We start from the raw sequence: 20,861 nt of genomic DNA on the forward strand, positions 1-20,861 counted from the left end.
AAAACCAAATAATTTACATATTTTGAGTACACTAATGTTGGGTAACGAATCGCAATCAATGCCTTTCGTTTTCTTTGATGAAGGAAACTACCCTTTTGAAAACATGAAATTAATATAAACCATTATAAATTAACATAAATATTTAAATCATAAGAAAACATTAAGAATAAATTCACCAGCTCTACAACTAGTTTTCATTTGCATTCAAGGGAAAAATTGACCCCGTGATTATCACTTTTTTTCTTCCACTGATTTCACCTCTGGGTATGAAGATTTTTTTGCGTCTTGCCCTTTCATAACTAGGATAAAGCTGGTGGCCACAGATCTTGGCAGTCTTACGAATAATTTTAAATAGAAATTTTGTTAAATTGCAATCAACAGTCGGCGAAAGAGCTTCCTCAGGCGTCAGTTCATTTTGAGTTGAAGGTATTTCCCTCCATTTCTATAATATCAGTTCCCCTCGGGTGGGGGTGGTCGTGGTCATTTCCGAGATTATCTTCGCTGCCGCATCATTCCCTTGCGAGCGCAGTGTCATAGATGTGTCTAGCGTTAGCTCAGCTGCTGATGCTTTCTCAAATCAGTCACATTCTACTCTTATTGTTAGACCTATCACTATACCTCTTAAAGTCTTTCTTAGAACTTTCTTTGCTGATTTACTCAGAAAAACCAGGATTTAGACAGTAATAGTGATCTAAAATCGCCCTGGAGGAAAGTACCTAAGTCCAATACGAATACGTTAAACAATAATAGGTTACAACCTGAGCAAGGAATCTCAAGGAGATTATTTTGCATGTCAGCTAGGAATATTCTTTTCTAAACAACAGCGACATTTTTTTTAAACCTGTAGCTGGTTCTCTCGCATTCGTCCCATTTCTGGAAATACGTATTGATAAAGTATTTTTCATGACAATCTGCATTATTTCCTTCGTCTTCACTTCTTGCTCCAAGTTAAACGTATTGAGATGATATTGAGCAGCAACCCAGACAGCACCGAGAAGTTATGTACACGTGTTTTTTTGGTGTAAATGCGGTGTAAAAATAAAACTCGGATATTATCATAATAAATCCCGTGTATAGAAGTATTCTACATTTAAACGCACATTTTGCTATACTTTCGTAATGAAATCCATTCATGCCATAATTTTTATGTTTTTTAAATTGCTTGCGTGCTTCCAGATAGGCAAATGTATAATTTTAAAAATATATTTATTTAAATACGTCCGTGACTTGATCAAATGACTGGATCGTCCTTTCAAAAATTGCCACCTTGATAAATATTGTTTCAGATGTAAATTGATGAGCGTACTTAATATTGGCGCATAATTCTTTTTACAATAAAAGAAGATAATGTTTTTCGTGATATTTCTGATATTTCGTGATGCTGATGGTAGCAGACATGTTGGACTGTGAGTTCTTGTTAGCACCGTGTGTGGCGCTCCGTGTCGCTGGATAAACACAAGGACAAGGACGCAAGATGCAACGATAAAACCTCAGGTACCACAACGCGCTAATATTGCAACCTCTGCCGTCTACTGCTCCTTGCTGCTTTCATAAAAAGGTGAGTTATCAATTTTTTATGCGACTTACATTTGTTTGCCATACGTAATCTTATAAATGTGACCTATACCGTGAGGTTCGTGATGTCATGAAAATGGCCGAAGGACGCCATTAGGTAATAGCGCATTTGTAGTTCTATTATTCATATTCTATTCTGTTATCCTTGGGATTTTTATTGGATCTAAATTTATAATTTCTCATCTGTGTGATATAAATACTTAATATACAGCTGGGATTCGGCGGTATTCGTCTTCGGTTCCACTTCGACGCTATCTTCGTCCGGTGATAGGTATATTTTTCATAAATCTTTGAGCGTCAAAATTCCAAGTACCCTTTAAGTAACTATGTTAAGGTTCTTGGCTGATTCTATGGTTTCAATTTGCTTCGATTTCGATTCACATTTATTTATCATACGTAGTTAACTTTACAAATGTGTTGCTTTCCCTGAGGTCGTGGCGTCATGAAAATGGCCGAAGGTTCATTGTCAGCCTTCCTTTTTCTTAGCCATTGCTAAAATATAAAATATTCTACTGTTTCATCCACTGAGTTTTTATTGGCTCTTAATTCATTATTGCTCATCCGTGTGGTTTAATTACCACAAGTAGAGCCGTTATTCGACGCAATTCATATGTTTGCCGGGAGATTTATTTGTGTTATAATTTTGGGCGTCAATTGGTGACTTTATTGGGCTATTTGGTCCGGATTTTTCAATTGATATTTGGAGAATCAAGTATATGAGTGCTAGTGTGTAGCATGTTGCCACGACGATTTAACGTCGCTGTTAATATGCTCGTGAATGGTTAAAAAATGAAAGCCTTTTTTCGTTGCTGTTATTATCATTTGTTACGGTGATATTTGTTATAATATAAGCTAATTACATTTCGTTAATTTCGTAGTAACACTCGAAAGTAATCTTGATAGAAAGGTGTTAATTATTTTTTTATTTACAATCTCGTGCCAAGGTTTTATGAATTTTTAACCCACATTTTCATACACACATATATACCCTTGAATGGATCCAAAATAAGTATTGTAAATTACTTGATTACAATATTGAGAAAATACTGCAGAAAGACCCAGGATGCTATAGATATGTGCATTTATTGAATTTGCAAGCTCCCTCAAATCGTAGAAGAGAAATTGGAATGTTCAACTTAAATGGCATATTGTTGGATAAGATCAAATTCACTGATTTGTTTTCTTTTATAACTTTTAGAGTTCCAAACATCAATACAAAAATTTCGCCCCATTTTTGTGTCCATTATTACCTGCCATCGAACTACACCAAAACACTGCAATTTATGTTGTAATAAATTTGATCTCTCTCATTCTTCTTCCTCAAGTTCTAAGAAATATAAATAAAATAATGTAACTGTGTGATATATCAAAATGTTGCTCTCTGTCAATATAAACTTTTTTTGCATTTATCTTTTTCTTGAGTATAGATTTAGTAAAAATATCATCAAATTAATTAAACACTCAAGTGTACTCATTTTAGAGAAGGGTGGGTGGAGATGGACTCACTACTTGTAACTTAGTCTCATCCACATGAGAATACTATGAATAGGATTGGAGGCAAGACTGAGGCTGGTATAATGAAAAAGTATTTTCTGAGGCATGCTCACTTATGAGCCAGCAAAGGTCACAGCATACTCTAGAGTCTTCTGCTCTGTTAAATATAGAAAGTTCACGGCAAGAGGATTGTTTCCTGATGATTAGGACATATTTCAGTTCATATATATTTAAGAGTTGGTTAGATTTCAATATTATATGTAGGGTCATCAGCCTTGCTGCAAATGACTGTACTTTTTTAATTGGTGAGGTACTAGACGTGCTCCTCATATTTTTAATAAAAAACTATTCTGAGATACTAAAATACCATTTCTTATATATATCACTGTGTCTCGTTTTCTCTTGTGAATATTGATCTAAGTGATGGCATGACATGGTGTAAAGAAATAATTTTGAGACCATATATGTAATCATAAAAATGTTTTAATGTGTCCTTTGCATTTATAAATCTAGGAAGCTCCATAGGAAACATTGGTTACGGTCGTTTGATGGATAAACATTCAAAGCTGGCCGTAGGAAGGAGTCTGGTGAAATGGGTATAGACCATACTCTGTGGCGTGATGTGGAATACAGGTACCAAATACTTATTCAAAAGTTATATCTCAGGGAGGGAGTTGGCACTTAGTTTCACATGATGCCTAAATATTGTAATATAAAATTGTTTGTTAGACCAGTTTGCACCAGGTTCCATATTTTATAACTTTTTGTTGTGTTCATCATGGCATCTTTGTTGGAACGCTTACTAGTTGTAGGCTTTGCAATGTCATTCGTCATTGCATGTGAAAAAGATTGTTCATATGCTATAAGTATTGCTTCTGCATTAAAAGGTATTAGCACATAAATGAAGTGATTGATAGCTTTGCTACTTCAACAATAATAATGATTTTTATTTTTTTTCAGGGATGAATTGGCATTGATGAGTGCTAGTACGAAGATAAAAACATGTTAGCATGGTATGGTAGACCAGAACAATTTTGACTCCTTAAGACATTTAAATTTATGATTTTTTACATATTTTGTTACATTTTTCATTTAAGTACTTGAAAATTAATTACAATTTTGTTTACCTGCATGTGTTCCTATATACTCTTTGATACTTTGACACTTTGATACCAATTTCATAGGAGTAGAAGTCCTAATTATTGAGTGTTGCTTTCTGTCCCTTCTTAGATTTTATTTTCAGTCACTGTGTGGTTTTTGCGGAGGATATGTCAATTCTAGGGTTTCTTTGAAATGAGATGGGCTTGAGTAGGTTCCGGGAATGACTTGGGTGTTGAATTAGGTCGCGAAGTACCACCAACAGGATTTTCGTACAGCTCTGATAAATTTAAGCTGGCTGTTTTTTTGGATTCAATTTTTTAGCAATATCTTTTGGGTTATACCCATACAGATGTGAAGTTTCAACACATGTCTTATTAAGGTTTGCTGGCTGCTCATTGACAGCATCATAGTGTTCGTGATCAGTTTCGTCATTCATTGATTCGTCAACATTCTCTGGGTCAATGATGATTTGTGTTTGAAAAGCTTTTTCAAAGATGAAGTCCACGTCATTGAACTCTTCCGGTATAAAGGGAAAGATTTCTGCTACACTGAATCCTGAAACACCATTTTGCATTCTTGGGATCTTAATATACGCTTCATGAATGTCGCAACAAGGATGAAAGTTTTTTCAGGGTCAAAGTTATGTCGTTTACTGAAATCTTCTGGAGGTCATTAATCCATAAGGGCCTGTCCCACTGTAAATTAAACACTTTCTTGAGAGAATCATAAAAAAAATCCAAAGGCTGTGATTATGCGGGGGTATAAAGACAACATGAACATGATTACCTCTATGGAATTCATAGCTATCAAGAGAGATTTGACTTTATGGTTGTCCATAATCAATTACACATGAACTTTCATAGTTGATTTTTTTTATCCATGAAATTTTTTAGCCTATCTGCGGAGAGTTCTTCATTTGCCTATCTGTTATCAGAGCATTAGTAGATTTAGTCTATCTGGGTTAGTAATCTTTTGTATCTTAAGGAGGCTAAATAACCGTGATGATGAAGGGTTAATATTGATAAAACTCTGTGGAATGTTTGCGATATTTTATAAAATCATGTTTTTTTTCTGCCTGTCAGTGGGAAGTAACAATTGTTGAGCTCTTTTTTCATTTGTCTCTAGTACATATATTAAAGATTCACAATCATTATCCTCATTGAATTGTTGACATTGTCATGGCACCCTTTTCACTCTTATATAACCAAACTGCTTCCTTTGTCTCTGCAGGTGATAGTATGGTCCTCGTATTTACATAGAAGTATAATTCTTTTGATTGTTCTTTCTTTATTTGATGGTATGGGATCACGGGTATGGTTTTTCCTATTAATGAAGCTCTTTTTGTGATTGTAGATGCTACTGAGTATTTGATAGTGAGTGGTTCATTCCACAATGAAGTTTCACAGACCGACTGTAATTCACTAAGGATTTTAAGTCTCTTGATTGCTGGGGATGCGAATGAAGTCTCATGTATGCTTTGTTTATTCTGTATTTCGTATGCTTTGTTTTGTATTCTACCATTCACCTAATAGTGTCCAAATAAATTTTTCTTAAATTGAAGTGTCATTAAATTTTTAATCTGCATTTGAAAGGTTTTCCCATTTACTTGGTTGAAATAAGTCACCTAGCATTAGGTGGGCTTCTTCAGTGATCACCATCATTAATGGGTGAGTTTTTCTGTGTAAGTCCTCATGCTTAGGATTGGTAAGCATTCCTCATCCATGAGATGTCGGACGCCAGTGGCAACCAAGGGGAGTTGGGTAAGTATGCATTGTTTGCCCCCTGGGGAGCAAAATCAACCACTTGGGATATTAATTTAATAGTTCGGGGGAAGTTAGTGTCTATAGGGTCTAGATCTATAGGAACTTATAGATCCAGGATAGTTTTAGTTGACCTCTTAATTGTAAGTTTAGGGGGTTGCATTGATTGTGAATTCTACTATTGCTTTCATTGTATTAAACACCATATCACATTAAATGGTGCATTTTGAGAGGATCACGTTTGTTTACAGGAATGCTGAAGGACCTCCTTCCAATGAAAAAACATAGCGGTACAGCCTTCGAAATGCACCACTTTAAATGTACTCACTGGTTAACTCCAAGCTTCCGCTTTTTATGCATTCGGGGTCATAGGTGGTTTCTGGTGATAGTTCATTGAATTTACTAATCTTTTTGGGTGAAAAATTAAACTTTGTCATTCAACAGAATATATTATTAGGTTATATAGATCACCCTATAGATACTTCATGGAATTTGCATTTTGGATGAAAAAATTGAACTTTGTTATTCCACAGATAAAAAATTAAACTTTGTAATTCCACAGAAATCAGTGTAATTGCAAAGTTTAATTTTTTGATCTGTGGAATAGCAATGTTTATTTCATCCTAATCGTTCAGGTTCGAGTAATTGTCAAGAGCGACCTATCGATGAGTCAATATATATCGCCAAGAGCGACCTATCGATAGCTCGATATAATCGACCAATCGATTTGGCTGCAGCGATAGTACTGCCAACTAGCGGCCATATTAGAAAGTAACTCAATGTTGCGACGGTGGCGTCGCCCTCGGGAATCGTGGTACTACGTGGGACCTATGGAATAATATACGGATAATACTCGTGTATACACCAGAAATAGCGGACATAGTACCGGAAATACACCGCAATTACACCAGTCCTACACGAGTAGAAACGGGATATACACGAGTTTTTACCCGTGTTTTATCACGATTTTACACGGGTTTCGCACTGCTTGTGCTGTATGGGAAGTTTACGTTTTGAGGACAAACTTCCACTTCCATTGACAATAAGGTCATGTATTTCTTTTCCTGTTACTTTCATGCGCCCACATTTTTCTTATCCGAAATATCAACAATCTGAATCACCGAGGAAGAAAATCGAAATTAGAATAATTTTCCCCGCATAATACAACACACAAAATCAGTGAGATATTTATCTTGGTAAACATAGGAACCTTTTTATCAATGCGAGATATCCTCCAGTAGTGGTAGTTCGTCCTCAACGCTGAAATCTCACGCTATAGGGAAAATACACCTTGGTTCCTCGCTTCCGTAGCTCAAGCACTGAGATCCTTTGGCACTCACTAGTAAAAGCTGACTAATTTTCTCGGTAAAATCGTGAAAGGAAAGTTTTTCAATCAATTTGGAAGAAGCATTTGTGGAAATCCCCGTGCAAGCCACCTCGTAGAAATCACCCGTATCGAATAGAAGCGATCTTCAAAATGGCAAAAAAAGCCTTTCATATAATGAGGCGATAAAGCAATAAGCGGCATTTCTACAAACGGACAGCTATGCTTTGAGTACCAAACTTCTTACACGATAGGTAAAAATCGTTAGACTGAGGTAGGGTTTACGGGCACAATAGGGATTTACGCGGTAGGCAGGGCAGTTCCCGCAGCCACTCTTGAGCCCTTTCCAATGTTTGCGCTGATGGGAGCTATGAAAGACCTAGGAGAGTGTGATTAGCAAAATGTGGGTGCATTGAGGTAAGATATGGGTTCTCCAAGAATAAGAAACTATTTCCTTGCAGCCGCGCGCTTTCCGACACAAGCTTCTAACTTGCCAGCGCAATCGTTGAATCCGTAATATATATCTCATGAATAAAATCGTAATTTGCACATTTAAAAATAAAAAATAACACTCATGTGGAATATACAATTTATGTAAGTGTAGAAAACTGTAATATCGTCTCATCTTTAGCGAAATATCCTCAACTATGGGCTACTTCAACTCAAGGCTGAACAAATTTCCGCATCTAATCACCGCGTCGGGTGGTTGGACGAAAAGGCATATAACTTAACAGGAGAGGTGAGGTGGCAGGTTGGTGTAAGATTTCTCTTTTGAGAATAGGGAAGTTTCCTTCATCAAAGAAAACGTAATGCATTGATTGCGATTCCTTACCCACCATTAGTGTATTCATAATATACAAATTATTTGGTTTTAGAAATACCGGTTTAGACGAATGGCAACGGTCAATTTTAACCTCATTTGAAAAAGGCCAGATTGGCCCCCATGCGATTCCACTCCACGTGACGTCATAGGGACCTAGTTTCTATACAAGTAGATAGGAGTTTTACGTTGTCTGAGATTACTAATGCATGCATGAGGCACAGAGCTCAAGGAAACATCTCTTAATAATCACCTATTAAAAATGCCTATGGTCGGAAAGTTTCCTTCGTTTGATAAGGTATTAATAATCCTTATTTAATCCAAGCGCTACCTGCTAGCAGGGTACTCAGCTACCTGCTAGCAGCCTGCGTCGTATCAGCGCTCAAGCCTCGCCCCAAGGTCACCTCACACGCCGGCAGCTGGAACCAGAAATACGTCACGCGGAGATTTCCCGGCATTCATTCTTACCCGTCGCGTTTTCGCGCGCTTGAAATTTTTCACTTTTCGTTTAATCGCGAAAAATAGATATCGTCATTCGAAAATTTAAGAGCGTGAAATACGTACTCCAGGAGAAATAATCTTTCGATTTAGGCAATAAAAAATTAATAGGAAACCACCCTATTAAAGTTGATGATTTGTTTTGCATTGCGGTGTAAAACCTTATGCGTAGCCATGTATTAAACTTGAAATTTTCCTCTAACCATGTTATAAATGCGTGAAAAAAAATGTAATCGTTTAATAAAAAATAATACATACTATCAATAGAAAAGAAATGTTCACTACTGCGGATTCTAAACATATTCATTCTTGTTATGGCACCCTCAAAAAATTATTCATTTTAAAACAAAACGCAATTGTAGACATATACTTAGGAAATTTTTCTCAAAAGAAAGGAAAACATTTTTGAGATAATCTTATTTGAATCTGACGGGCGTCTCTGTTTGTTGCACGTTCTCCTTTTCTAAAGCTATGGTTTTACCCCTTCCCTCCCTCTCACCCCCTCGACTTTATTTATACCCCCTTAATTTGGGAGCCTTACTTACATTGGTGCAATGAACATGAATATGGGTTTGTTCAGTCGCACTTTCCCCATTGATCATTTGATCGTTCTAACATATATCTATTATTAATAAGTAAGGTAAAAAATTTTAACCGCATCAATCAACATGCTATATATCTAGAAAAGTAACTGTACCAATATCGTGAAAATAGCTTCAAGTGTAAGGTTCGTGGTAAGGTTTTTGTAAGCTTTCGAATTTGAGTCAAAGCTTTGGTATGGTATGGACAGTAGAACAATAATTTCCGAATAATTAAGTGACAGTATAACTACGATAATAACATTGGGAAAAGGAATAAGTAATTAATATTAGCTAAAATGGAGTTGTTTCCGGTAATTAATTCATAAATTTCATTTCGAAACATATAATTCATAAAAAATACCGAAATAACTATTCCTATAGAGTTCAATCAAAATATTTTTTGTTTATTTACCTGAACCGACCATTCCCAACCATAAAAATACGTCACATTATGTCGCATAATATATGTTTTTAAATTTTAAAATGTAACAAATTCCTATAATTGATGTATAAAATGGTTCATTTCATATCAAAGAGCAGCCAAATCAAAACATTAATTCATAATTATTGAAAAATAGTGTGGTCTATTTGAAAAACACATTTCGTCCATTTGAGTTTCAGCGCCTACGCGGGGGACACTGTCGGCGGATATGGCTAGTCATTTTTCATTTCACAACGTTGTCTGCTAAATTTTGAGTATGCTCTTGAATAAAATTCGTTGTATAGGATTCCGGGATTGAATACACTCCTTACAAGAAATATTTTCATGTTAAATTTTTTTTTCAACGCAATGTGGATATTTGGTTATGGATCTCTCATTTGGAAAACTGACTTCCCGTATGAGACAAAATGCTACGGTTACATCACAGGTTATGTTCGAAGGTTTTGGCAATCAAGTGAGGATCACAGAGGAGTTCCAGGAAAGGTAGCGTTATATTTTATTAAATGAAATTCAGGATTATATTAATAAGGTTTGATATCTGCCATAATTAAATGTAAATAAAATATTACAGCCCGGCCGAGTTGTCACACTCCTTCCAGCCTCGGACCCTGAGGTAAAGTTGAATTATCTTTCGTGATATTTTGTATAAAGTATATAGGTTACTTTCTTGTACATTTACTGTTTGAATATTGTTTTTTTTAGCTTTGTTAATGTTCACCAATTACGAATTCTCTTTTGTTTGTCATTAATCGAAGGCGAGAACTGAATCTTGTGTACTGTTCATGACATTGCAGGCAAGAGTTTGGGGAGTGGCGTACAAAATCAATGAGTGTGATGTCGAGGCAGTTTCTCAGCATCTGGATTATCGAGAGAAGGATGGCTATGATAAAGTGACAATCACATTCTTCCCAGTTATATGTCCAGTTAGATCACATTGTGACGTTGTGACTAAACTGCCTGAAGAACTGCCAGAACCTTTTCAAATGTGTGTTTATATCGGTAAAGAATCCAACTGCTTCTTTGCTGGTGAAGCACCTCTCGAAGATATGGCACGTCAAATTCTCGAAGCAGAAGGCCCCAGTGGAACGAATCGTGAATATCTGTACCAATTAGCAGAATCCACTCGGTTGTTATTTCCTCAATGCCAGGACGAACATCTGTTTCAGTTAGAGGCTGCAGTAAAAGCACTTGATAAAAACTACAGCCGAGGTACATGCACATAGGTGATTATATGCATTCTAAACAAAATATCATCGTGCCTTTTAATGAATTCGTGGATGAAAAGATAATGTATCAAATAAACGACGAGGTGCAACTCTAAGGGCAACAGTATTATTGGAAATAGTGCGAGAAAGTTCATGAGCTTCGTGTTCATGAACTTTGAGGTTGTGATACATCTAATAAATAACAGTTTTACTCAAACTCTGGAATCCTTATGCTATCATTCGTTTCATTTTAGTGTGTAAGGAGTTTAACTGACAGAAACTAAGATTATTTCAGTGGCCATTGGTAAATGTAACAACTTTTCCTCTTAGATGCAACATAATTGTTATGTTGTCATACAATGTGTTGGACCATGGCCTCCTTTATGAGGCCATGGTTGGACTCATTAAATTTACCGTCTTGCTATCATTTATGATATCGCACTTTAAGCTCATATTCCCAATGTGAGAAATGTCTTACTCTGCCTTTATCTGCAGATAATTATATATAGTAAAATAATTAAATAAGGTTTTTTTTAATTTGAGGATGAATTTTTAGCCCTACATTAATGATCATGATCTAACAAGCATCCTCAGCTGTTTTAATTGGTTTACTAATGCACCTACAGAATGAGGTAAACTATATGGAGAAACATGAAGATGTATTTAACCTTAGCAAAGTTTCCTACTGGTGGAGCTCACGTAGTGCATTCTCCTCACATTCTCCCCATGTCTAACACAAAGCATTTTGTCCTTCAGACGCAATCGGAGTACATATCTTGTTTCTCACTCACATTGACATTTAAGCTATTCTTTCCCAACCATGCTCACTCTGCCACTAGAAGTTTACATATGGAATGAAAGGTAAGAACAGAGGCTGGCTTCACCCTCTCAGCTCCAACCCATAGTCATTTCCTCTCCATCCCAGTGCTGTTGTTGGGGAAAAAAATTTAGGCGGTACTCACCCAAAATTTGCCTACAGCTGAACATGTATTACACCAATTTATAAAGGTAGTTAAACTGGTATGCTTATAGCTAGTTTGGATTTTAGGAGGTACACCATACCAGCCCAACTACAGCACTGCTCCATCCATTGGTGGCTCAGACATTAAATGAGAAGAGGAAACACAAATATTACCACAGGGCATTCATTCTCCATTTGGCCACTAAATATGCTGTCATACACTTAGGTGATATTTATGTAATGAAAACGAGGTATCCTTGTGGCCCCCAGAATAAAATCTTGGATAATATAATAATAATAATTTTTATTGTTCCTAGAGATAACATGTTCCGGTGACATTGGAAGTCGTCAAAATAAAGTAAATAATTAAAGTAATAGTTACAAATAAATGAAGTGATATATTTACAATTTTTACAGATAAAAGGAAAAAAGTTACAATTTTTGTGGTTGATGGGCAAAGATTACTCAGAGCCCAACATAAAATCCTTCAGGCTATAGTAGCTGTTTTCCATTAAATATTTCTTCAAAGCAGTCTTGAATGGTGTAGGTGGAAGACATTTGATATCATACGGTAGTTTGTTGTATAATTTTGATAGGGAGAAAAGGGGTCCTTTTTGGCAGAAAGTGCTAGGGTAGTCTTTGAGGTGAATGTCATTGGTGGTTCTGGTAGCGTGATTATGGAGAGAACTATTTTTTGGAAAGTATTCAGGGTTATTCTTAAGAAAAGAGGCACAGTTGAGTATGTACAGTGATGGGAATGTTAGTATTTTCAGATCATTGTAAAGAGGTAAGCCAGGTGATCGCATAGAAACTCAGGCCATGGCTTTCACTGCATGGAGAAAACTTTGTGGCAGCAGCTAGCATTACCCCAAAAGATGATGCCATAAGTTAGGTGAGGATATATTTTGGCATAACATATCATCTTCAGAGTATCAATGGTAGTTACTTCAGCCAGCTTTCTTATAATAAATATGCCAGTGGATAGTTTATTCATTATATAATCAATATGTGATGACCAGTTGTCAGGTTGTCAGTGAGGATAACACCTAATAATTTTGTTAAATGTGCCCGAGAAATCACGTGAGGACCAACATTTAAGATCATACTTGAGGTACATTGAGACCGGTTGCCATGGAACTGAAGAAAAACTGTTTTGTCAATGTTGACTTGAAGGGCGTTATCATGACACCATTCTGACATGCTGTTGATACTGCTTTGTGTGGTATTAACTAGGTCGCTCCTATTTACCTCACTTGAAATGATTGAGGTGTCATCTGCATATAGAATGGCATTTTGGAGGAGGGGTTTGTCTGGCAAGTCATTAATAAAAATTAGGAAGAGCAATGGCCCTAGTATAGAACCCTGCAGTACTCCTGCTTTCACAGTTAGGGGATTTGATTTACTACTGTAATGCTTTTTGCTGTTCTGGAGGTATATTTGACAAATTGCTGACGGTCAGTTAGGTATGATGACAACCAGGAGAGATCTTTTCCCAAGATGCCCACTGACTGCAGTTTAGAGAGGAGAATTGCATGATTAATTCGATCAAAGGCTTTGCTTAGATCAAAGAAAACACCAGCTGCTAATTTGCGTTCCTGAAAAGCTGTGCATAGTTGGTCTAATTTCATTTCATTTATTTCCAACGGCAGCAGCCAATTTACAATAGTAATACAATAATTTACGATAAGTAATTCAATAATTTACAATAATATACAGTAATTGTTATGTATGTGCGCTTAGTGTTTATTGATGTTCATTTAATGGAGTGAATGCTTTGAGATAATAATTTTGATAATTTGTGAATGAATTGACTTAATATTTTTTGATAATTAGTGTGCCAGGATTACTAAAAGGGGGAGGAGTTGTTATGTATGTGCGCTTAGTGGTTATTGATGTTCATTTGTTAATATATGAATACCAGCCTGTCCAGCAGGAGTAAGTAGGGGCAGTGGGTAACGAACTTCCGGGCTCGCGGGAAGCAGCCCTGGCTTAAGTGTACTACTGTGTGAAGTTGGAAATAAATCCTGTGCCATCTGATGAATTAAGTATCATTCAACCCGCAGATGTAACAGTAATAATACACAGTGATAATATACAGTAATAATATAAAGTGGTATATGAAGCATAAGATGGTATAAAGTTCGTAAAATATCAGAGGGGAGTGTGACAACGAAGAAGGTTAGACAAAGTAAAGTGAACAAGAGAAACAAGAACAAGAGAACGACATGTCAAAGAACCAGGAGAATGGAGGCCCGTCTGCGGATTTTATGGAAGCTGTCAAAAAAGAGGTCGCATTTGGACGCTACTTGATTTCCAAGGCGGGTAAATCTTGCAAGAAGACTGTTGAAGTCGAAATTGGTTGCATGGTATCTGCGGCTCAAAATGTCACGGGATCTTGTAGTAGTTGGGATTCTGAAGTCGATTTCAGCTAGGAGATCTGAGCAGTTTACGTAGCCATTAATAACTTTGACTAACAGGACTACATCGGCTACATTACGCCGCAGGGCAAGAGGTGGAAGATTGAGATCCCTGGATAGGTCTTCCACAGGAACATCCATATAGCCGAAACCCATTCATACACCAACCAGACGAATAAAACGTCTTTGCAGGGCCTCAAGTCTTATATTGTTACCAAGTGTGTGTGGGGACCACACGGGACTTGCGTATTCCACCAGTTTTCTTACAAGGGAGCAGTATAGAGAACGTAGAGCAGTAGGGCTGTCAATACCTCTAGAAAACCTTGATATAAAGCCGAGCATCTTGTTTGACTTGTTGCAGATATAGTCTATATGATCATGAAATCCCATATCACAAGAAAATATGACACCAAGGTCTTTTATGCTCTGAGAGCGTTGGATTTCACTCCCAGAAATAGAGTATCGATGTATAACTGGAGATTTGATTTTTATGAAAGGTGATGCAAGAACATTTACTGGGATTAATAGACATGTCGTTTCTGGCACACCATTTCTCTATTGCAGATAAGCTCTTTTGTATTCTTTGATGGTCTACAGGAGAGGAGATTGCAGTGTATATCTTTAGATCATCAGCAAACTTCAAGGCGCAGGCTTCTAATAACTGAAAGATGGCTGTACTTGTGGATTTGGATTTACAGAAACCGTGTTGAGCATTTTTCAGTATTTTAAAGGTTTTGAGATAACTCATTACACGATGGTAAAAGAGTTTTTCCAATATCTTTGAGAAAGCAGACAGTACAGATATAGGTCTGTAGTTTGCCGAGTCATTTAGAGGGCCCTTCTTATGAATTGGGGTAATTGAAGCATATTTGAAAAGGTCTGGGAAGACTCCAGAGCATATGGAGGTATTGAATATGTCAGAAAGTGGACCAGCAATGACTGAAATGGCAACATGCTTAATTATAGGCATGGGTATACCATCAGTACCTGCTGACCAACTATTTTTGAAGGAGTGAATAATATGAATAATTTCAGTTTGCGTGCTTGGGAAGAGAAAAATACTCTGTTCGGGGTTAACTACTTTGAAATCAATTATGGAATTCAGGGTTGAGGGTGAGTAACAGAATTGTTTATTGAAGCTGTCTGCAGTGATTGATGGATCAGAGCAAGGAGTGTCATTAAAGAAGATCGGGGAGGCGGTCAGGGTTCCACAGGAGGATTTTGTGTTATCTTTGATCACTTTCCATGAAGCCTTTATAATGTTGTTTGAGTTTTTTATGTATGTATCACTAAAGGCACTAAGTTTTGAGTTCAAATCCAGACTTGAGTATATCTCTTCCCAATTTTCTAGAGATAGATCATGAAGGAATTTTTCCATAGCAGAGTCTGAGAAAGCTCGCTGAGACATAGGTACAAGACGAGGTGGGGTGGGGGTTTTGATTTTTATGCTGACATTAATTGCAAGATGGTCAGACATAAGGGAATCAAAAGTAGTACATGAGAAACACAACTTAGGGAGATTGCTAATTATCAGGTCAATGAGGGTTTCAGAGTGGGAGGTTAACCGGAATGGTTCACTATTTATGACATTTAAACAGTGGCGGCTGGTGGTAATTTATCTAGGGTGTGCATTAGAGCAGATATAGGATGATTTAATTATATTATGTTATTCCTAATCCATGAGCATCATATTTCGTCGTAATAGAATACATAGCAAGCAAACATATCACTGGTACACTCTACCCTTAAAATTGCATGAACAGAAATAATATTAGCATGTATGAAAATAATTATTCTCAACACACCTTTACAAGTGACGGTAGTTGAAATTCATTCTCTTTTCCTTACACCCTATGAGGAAGTAGTGTAGAAAACGGCTATACAGATGGCTCTGTAGACGGACTAGGATCCTGGATGCAGGTAGTGTAGGTGGCGGCTACACCACTACACTACCTGCTAGTCAGTCACCAAAAACATGCGCGTGCGCATTCGCATGGTTTTGAGTCTGCTCCCATCGCCCCTTTGAACAGCACATACCCCCCCGCTTACCTCGTCCCGCCAGAGCTCCCGCAAGCGATCGCACAGACCGAAAATGCGCCCGGCATGATGCCACGGGATCGCACACTTGTAGAGCGGTGAATTCGAAAAGGAGATAGCTGTAGCGTTCGGAGGCTCATGTTTCTTGCATATGCAGACAGTACTTTTATCCTTCGCGTTGCAAAGTAAAAGTTTTCTTTTATAATTTATTCATCTTTGGGTGTGCACTTGCTAACATATACGTATATATATATATACTTGCGTATACGCACGCGCCGCCACTGCATTTAAACCAAAGGATGATAACACATTGAGAAAGGATGACTTATGAGGCGAGTTGCTTGATAAATCAATATTAAAATCACCAAAAATTATGATGCCATCTGTGTGTTTAGAGATGAGGAAATTAACAGTTTCTGAGAAGAGGTCTAAGAAGTCACGAACTTCACCATTTGGTGAACGATATATGTATCTCACAAATAATGTATTTTTGTGAATTCACTGCTAGGATGGACACTGCACACACTAACACAGATTCTACAGATTTATTGAATTTTAAGCTTTTTAGGCCTATGTAAGGTTTACTATAAACAGACACACCACCACACTTCATTCTTTGACAGCAGATACAGCCTTGCTTGTGCCCCCCCCCCCCCCCCCCCCAGAAAGAAATCCTGGATCCGCCCTTGTTGATATCATTCATTAAGAGTTCAAATAGCCATTATGTAAACATTTGGAGAATGAGACCATTCTGATCTCGCTGGATGGCATACATATTTGAAATTCAAATAAAAAGTGAGCAAAGTGATTGCATAATTCAAGCTTCTATTGAGAGAGACTGGGATCTCATGTATTTGGTTCCATTGGTGCTGACTCTGAACCCCCTTCACAATGACCATTTCCCATTATTGCCAGGCACTAATTTTATTCCCAAGTGGCAATTGCCCCTCAGTGCATCCACTCAGGAGATCATTAGTCCAGGAGCACTTATATCCCCTTCAACTCCATTATTTCACCACAGCTCCATTACATAACGTCTGCCTCTCAATCACTGAGAAGCAACATTTCAATCATAAAATTTCCTTTTAAATAGTACTACTTTCCTTGATAAATATTAAGAAAGACGAACAGGTGAACATAGAATTTCCGATGACCTTAGTACACCACAAATCCACCTTTGGTAACATGATGCTTAGTCACTTTTTAGCACTAGGAAGTATCTGATCAATCACGTTGTTTATAAGAAAACCTTACCAGCATTAAGAGCAATGAATAAGTGTTTGTGGGCTGGAAAAATTAATTATGTATTGACTTCATGAAACTCTAATGTAAATGTGTATACCAAACAATGAAAATTAAAGAAGAGTAATCTTATTTAGTCACCAAATGGAAAGGCTGACATTTTAACCCTTTAACGTCACGTGTGCCGAATTTGGCACATACCTCCAGAATCATTTTGCCTCAGTAGTCAAGTGAATTATTTCACTATTGCCCATTGTGACGTTTTTGGCATGTTATTATAAGCTGACAGTAGTAAGTTTTGTCACCAAGCGAGGAAAGATAGAACTCTAACTTCAATAAGAAAAAGTCAAAGCAAACCATGTTGAAGATCGTCTACTTGCTGTGTTTTTCTTTTACTTTTTGGCTTCCCTAGGTAAGCTTATATCTTCCTAAAATTTCTTTTCTATTCCTCTTGGTGTAATAAAATGTGATATATGTAATCATGACATGTTAGCATTTCATATTATTATAAATTGAAGGAAGAATAGGTGTGTGACGAATTTGTCCCATCGGGGTCCTACAGATTGATAGCAATGTAAGACAATAAATCGTGGTCGAAACCTGATGTCTAATATTTAATAAATGTACTTCATTATGTTGTCGTAGTTATATAATTGAGAGTAAAGTGTAGTTATATGGCTAAGTTCTAACAGGCTAAGGCGAAGTCTTGCTGTTCGATTTCTGGTTCAGGTGAATTTTTCCCACTCATATCAAGGCCTTTTTTTGTTTCAAGGCAAATATAGTATTTCCTCCCAATAATTAATTAAGGTTTCGGACCGACCGACTTTCCGACCTCCTCTCTCTCCTGGATCTGCATGTGTCTCCATCTATTTCAGCTCCTCTGTACACACTTAACTCCTCCAGTCATCGCTTGGCCATTCTTCATTGGACATTTCCCCAACATAAAAACCTTACTCCAGGTCTGACTTCTCCGACCATTATAATACATTCTTACCATTGATTCTCCAATCGAGTATTTCTAATTCATAAATGCTTAAACCCTTGCCATTGCTTCTATCACCCTAGTATCCCTACTACTATTTCCATTTGCCTCTTAACCCTTTCGCACCAGACCTCTGGTGGAGCCAACACATATTTTCATGTACGGAACACAAGATGTCAGGTGAAGCTGTCGCAGATTTTCCAGCACAATTGACCGTACATCAGCTCTGGCCGACACGAGGTAAGGGAAGTGACCGCTGAGGTGGCAATAGTCAGATGCATTCGGGCCCAGCATGAAATCCAGCTTAGTGAGTCTGTAAGGCTACTCCTAGGCAATAAAGCCCGACCCTCCCACTCATTTATGATCATCCTCCCCGCAGGAATCCGTTGCAAAGGGATAGTATTGGCAATAGTTTTTCCAATGATACATTTTGTTGCATACCACATAATTTTTTTATATGTACTTAGAAATGAATTCTTCCTTTTGTTCTGTGCGTAAGCAATTTTAAACAAAATTTTAGCATTTAAAATAACGGACTTCTGGACTTATAGTCTTAGTACAATATGTTCACTAACTTTGTTGTTATTAACGCTAGAAATCTGTTTAAAATTTCACAATGCTTAAAAATATGTTCGAAATTCCTATAGAAGAGTATATTATTGAAAATCAAAAGTAATACATATTTGGTTTATAAAAAAAACTGTTAATGCAAGTTGACTGTGGATTCGTGCTAAGATAGGGTGAGAGGGTCTAGACCAGCAGCCGGGGTAAGAGACGGGCATTGAGTTGGATAAAAAATCTGAGGGAAAAAAATACCAGGGTAACTCCTCCCCAAAAAATAGCTCTGTACGGAGAGGTTTAAAATATTCTCATGCTACTTGTAGCACGGAAAAATGTTTTCCAATTGTAGGCGCCGGCAGGAAAGGGTTAAAGATTTCTTACAATCAAACTCAATGCCTGTTTACAATTTTCACCTTATCCATAGGAAGGCTAACTGATTCGTCAAAAACTGCCACGAGTAAATTATTATTATATTATACGAGTCACATATTGGTTATTTGCCAGGTGGTAACAGTGTATATGTAATGTAAAATAAATAAATGAAAATACATCACCAAACTAGATCGGTGCAATGGAAAATTTAAAATAAGCAATGAAATTAGTTTAATTTTTTGCACCTGTTCTTGAAAATCTTTTTGTGTCTAGGATAGGGCTGAAATAGTTCTGCAGAGAGTCTATTCCAATCATCAATTGTCCTGTTGAGATATAAGAACTTTTTTACATTATTCCTTTGAGGCCGCCATTTCATCTTACATTGGTGATCTTTCCTATCTATATAGTCCGCCACATCGTACTTACTCCCATGCCTTTTCCCCCATAAGTATGCAGAAGAGTTTACAAAGCCTATTTATTTTTCTTCTCCGTTTTCGTGAGTCCCATTCTAGTACTTTCAGCATTTTAGTGACACATTGTCTTTTTATGCTCCCCATTATATTCCTTGCTGACTTCTTTGGACCTTCTTGATGGATTTGGTTTTTCCCTTTTCATATGGGTCCCACACTAGCGATGCATATTCCAAAATCAGTTGGATTAGTGTCTTACATATATGCCTTTTCCTTTGTAGTATAATCGCTTTCCTTTATATTTCTCATTGCCCAATTGCCTCTTAACCCTTTAACATTTTAAATGCCTTTTTTTTTGTTAACTTCTCCACATTTGCCTCCCACCCTAAATCTTTCATTAAATACACCCCTAAATATTTGCACCACTCACTTTTTGGAATAACCACCCCTCAATATGAGTAGTCTCTCCCAGTTGAACTTAGTTTCCCGCTGAAAGTAATAAATTTGCATTTTTTACATTAATGTCCTTACCATTTTTTTGACACACAATCTGCCATTTTGTTCACATCATTTTGAAATACTTCACAATCACTCTCGTTTTCTATTTTCCTGTGAATTACACAGTCATCAGTGAAAAGCCTAACATGGGAGTTAATGCTATCCAGGAAGTCATTTATGTAAATTAAGAATTAAGGCAGTCCAAGGATGCTACCATACGTTACCCAGCATTACTTGTGCTTCATCGGAGTACATTTCACCCACTATAACCTTTAGCACTCGACCCTTCAGGAAATTTTCAACTCAAATATACAATCTGCTGTTTGAGGTCGACAATTATTGCATCCACTTCTATCCCTTGATCCATGGAGTCACCAATTTTTTGGTAAAAACCCAGCAGTTGCATTTCAAAGGAGTGCCCTTTTCTATACCCATGTTGAAAATTAAACAAGCAGTCGGTTCTCCCCTAGTTCCCAAAGATAATCAATAATTATTTTTTCTCCTAATTTGCACAATATTGACATCAAGCTTCCTGGTCCCTTGTCTCACCCATTAAAGATGGCAAACAGGCTTTTTCCAAT

At 37.0% G+C, this 20,861-nt stretch overlaps 1 protein-coding gene and 1 long non-coding RNA gene across 2 annotated transcripts; both read left to right on the top strand.

Moving 5' to 3' along the window:
* The first annotated feature begins 999 nt into the window (after nt 1-999).
* LOC124156978 lies at nt 1,000-6,084 on the top strand. The gene is made up of 3 exons (XR_006864499.1): nt 1,000-1,558; nt 3,583-3,702; nt 4,030-6,084. It is a non-coding gene; the product is annotated as an uncharacterized LOC124156978 (long non-coding RNA).
* A 3,524-nt stretch (nt 6,085-9,608) lies between these two features.
* On the top strand, nt 9,609-11,017 carry LOC124156979 (putative glutathione-specific gamma-glutamylcyclotransferase 2). Its single transcript, XM_046531421.1, has 3 exons — nt 9,609-10,078; nt 10,167-10,208; nt 10,390-11,017. The coding sequence occupies exons 1-3, from the start codon at nt 9,920-9,922 to the stop codon at nt 10,816-10,818; spliced, it is 630 nt and encodes a 209-aa protein (XP_046387377.1). The 5' UTR covers nt 9,609-9,919; the 3' UTR covers nt 10,819-11,017.
* Nucleotides 11,018-20,861: the final 9,844 nt, after the last annotated feature.

This window comes from Ischnura elegans, chromosome 4, assembly GCF_921293095.1.
Source record: "Ischnura elegans chromosome 4, ioIscEleg1.1, whole genome shotgun sequence".
Lineage (NCBI taxonomy): Eukaryota > Metazoa > Arthropoda > Insecta > Odonata > Coenagrionidae > Ischnura > Ischnura elegans.

Bases quoted from the DNA above. Each gene is read 5' to 3' on its own strand.
- LOC124156979 (XM_046531421.1), top strand. From the start codon at position 9,920: ATGTTAAATTTTTTTTTCAACGCAATGTGGATATTTGGTTATGGATCT. The intron at 10,079-10,166 runs GTAGCGTTATAT...AAAATATTACAG, and splicing joins ACAGAGGAGTTCCAGGAAAG to CCCGGCCGAGTTGTCACACT. The intron at 10,209-10,389 runs GTAAAGTTGAAT...ATGACATTGCAG, and splicing joins TTCCAGCCTCGGACCCTGAG to GCAAGAGTTTGGGGAGTGGC.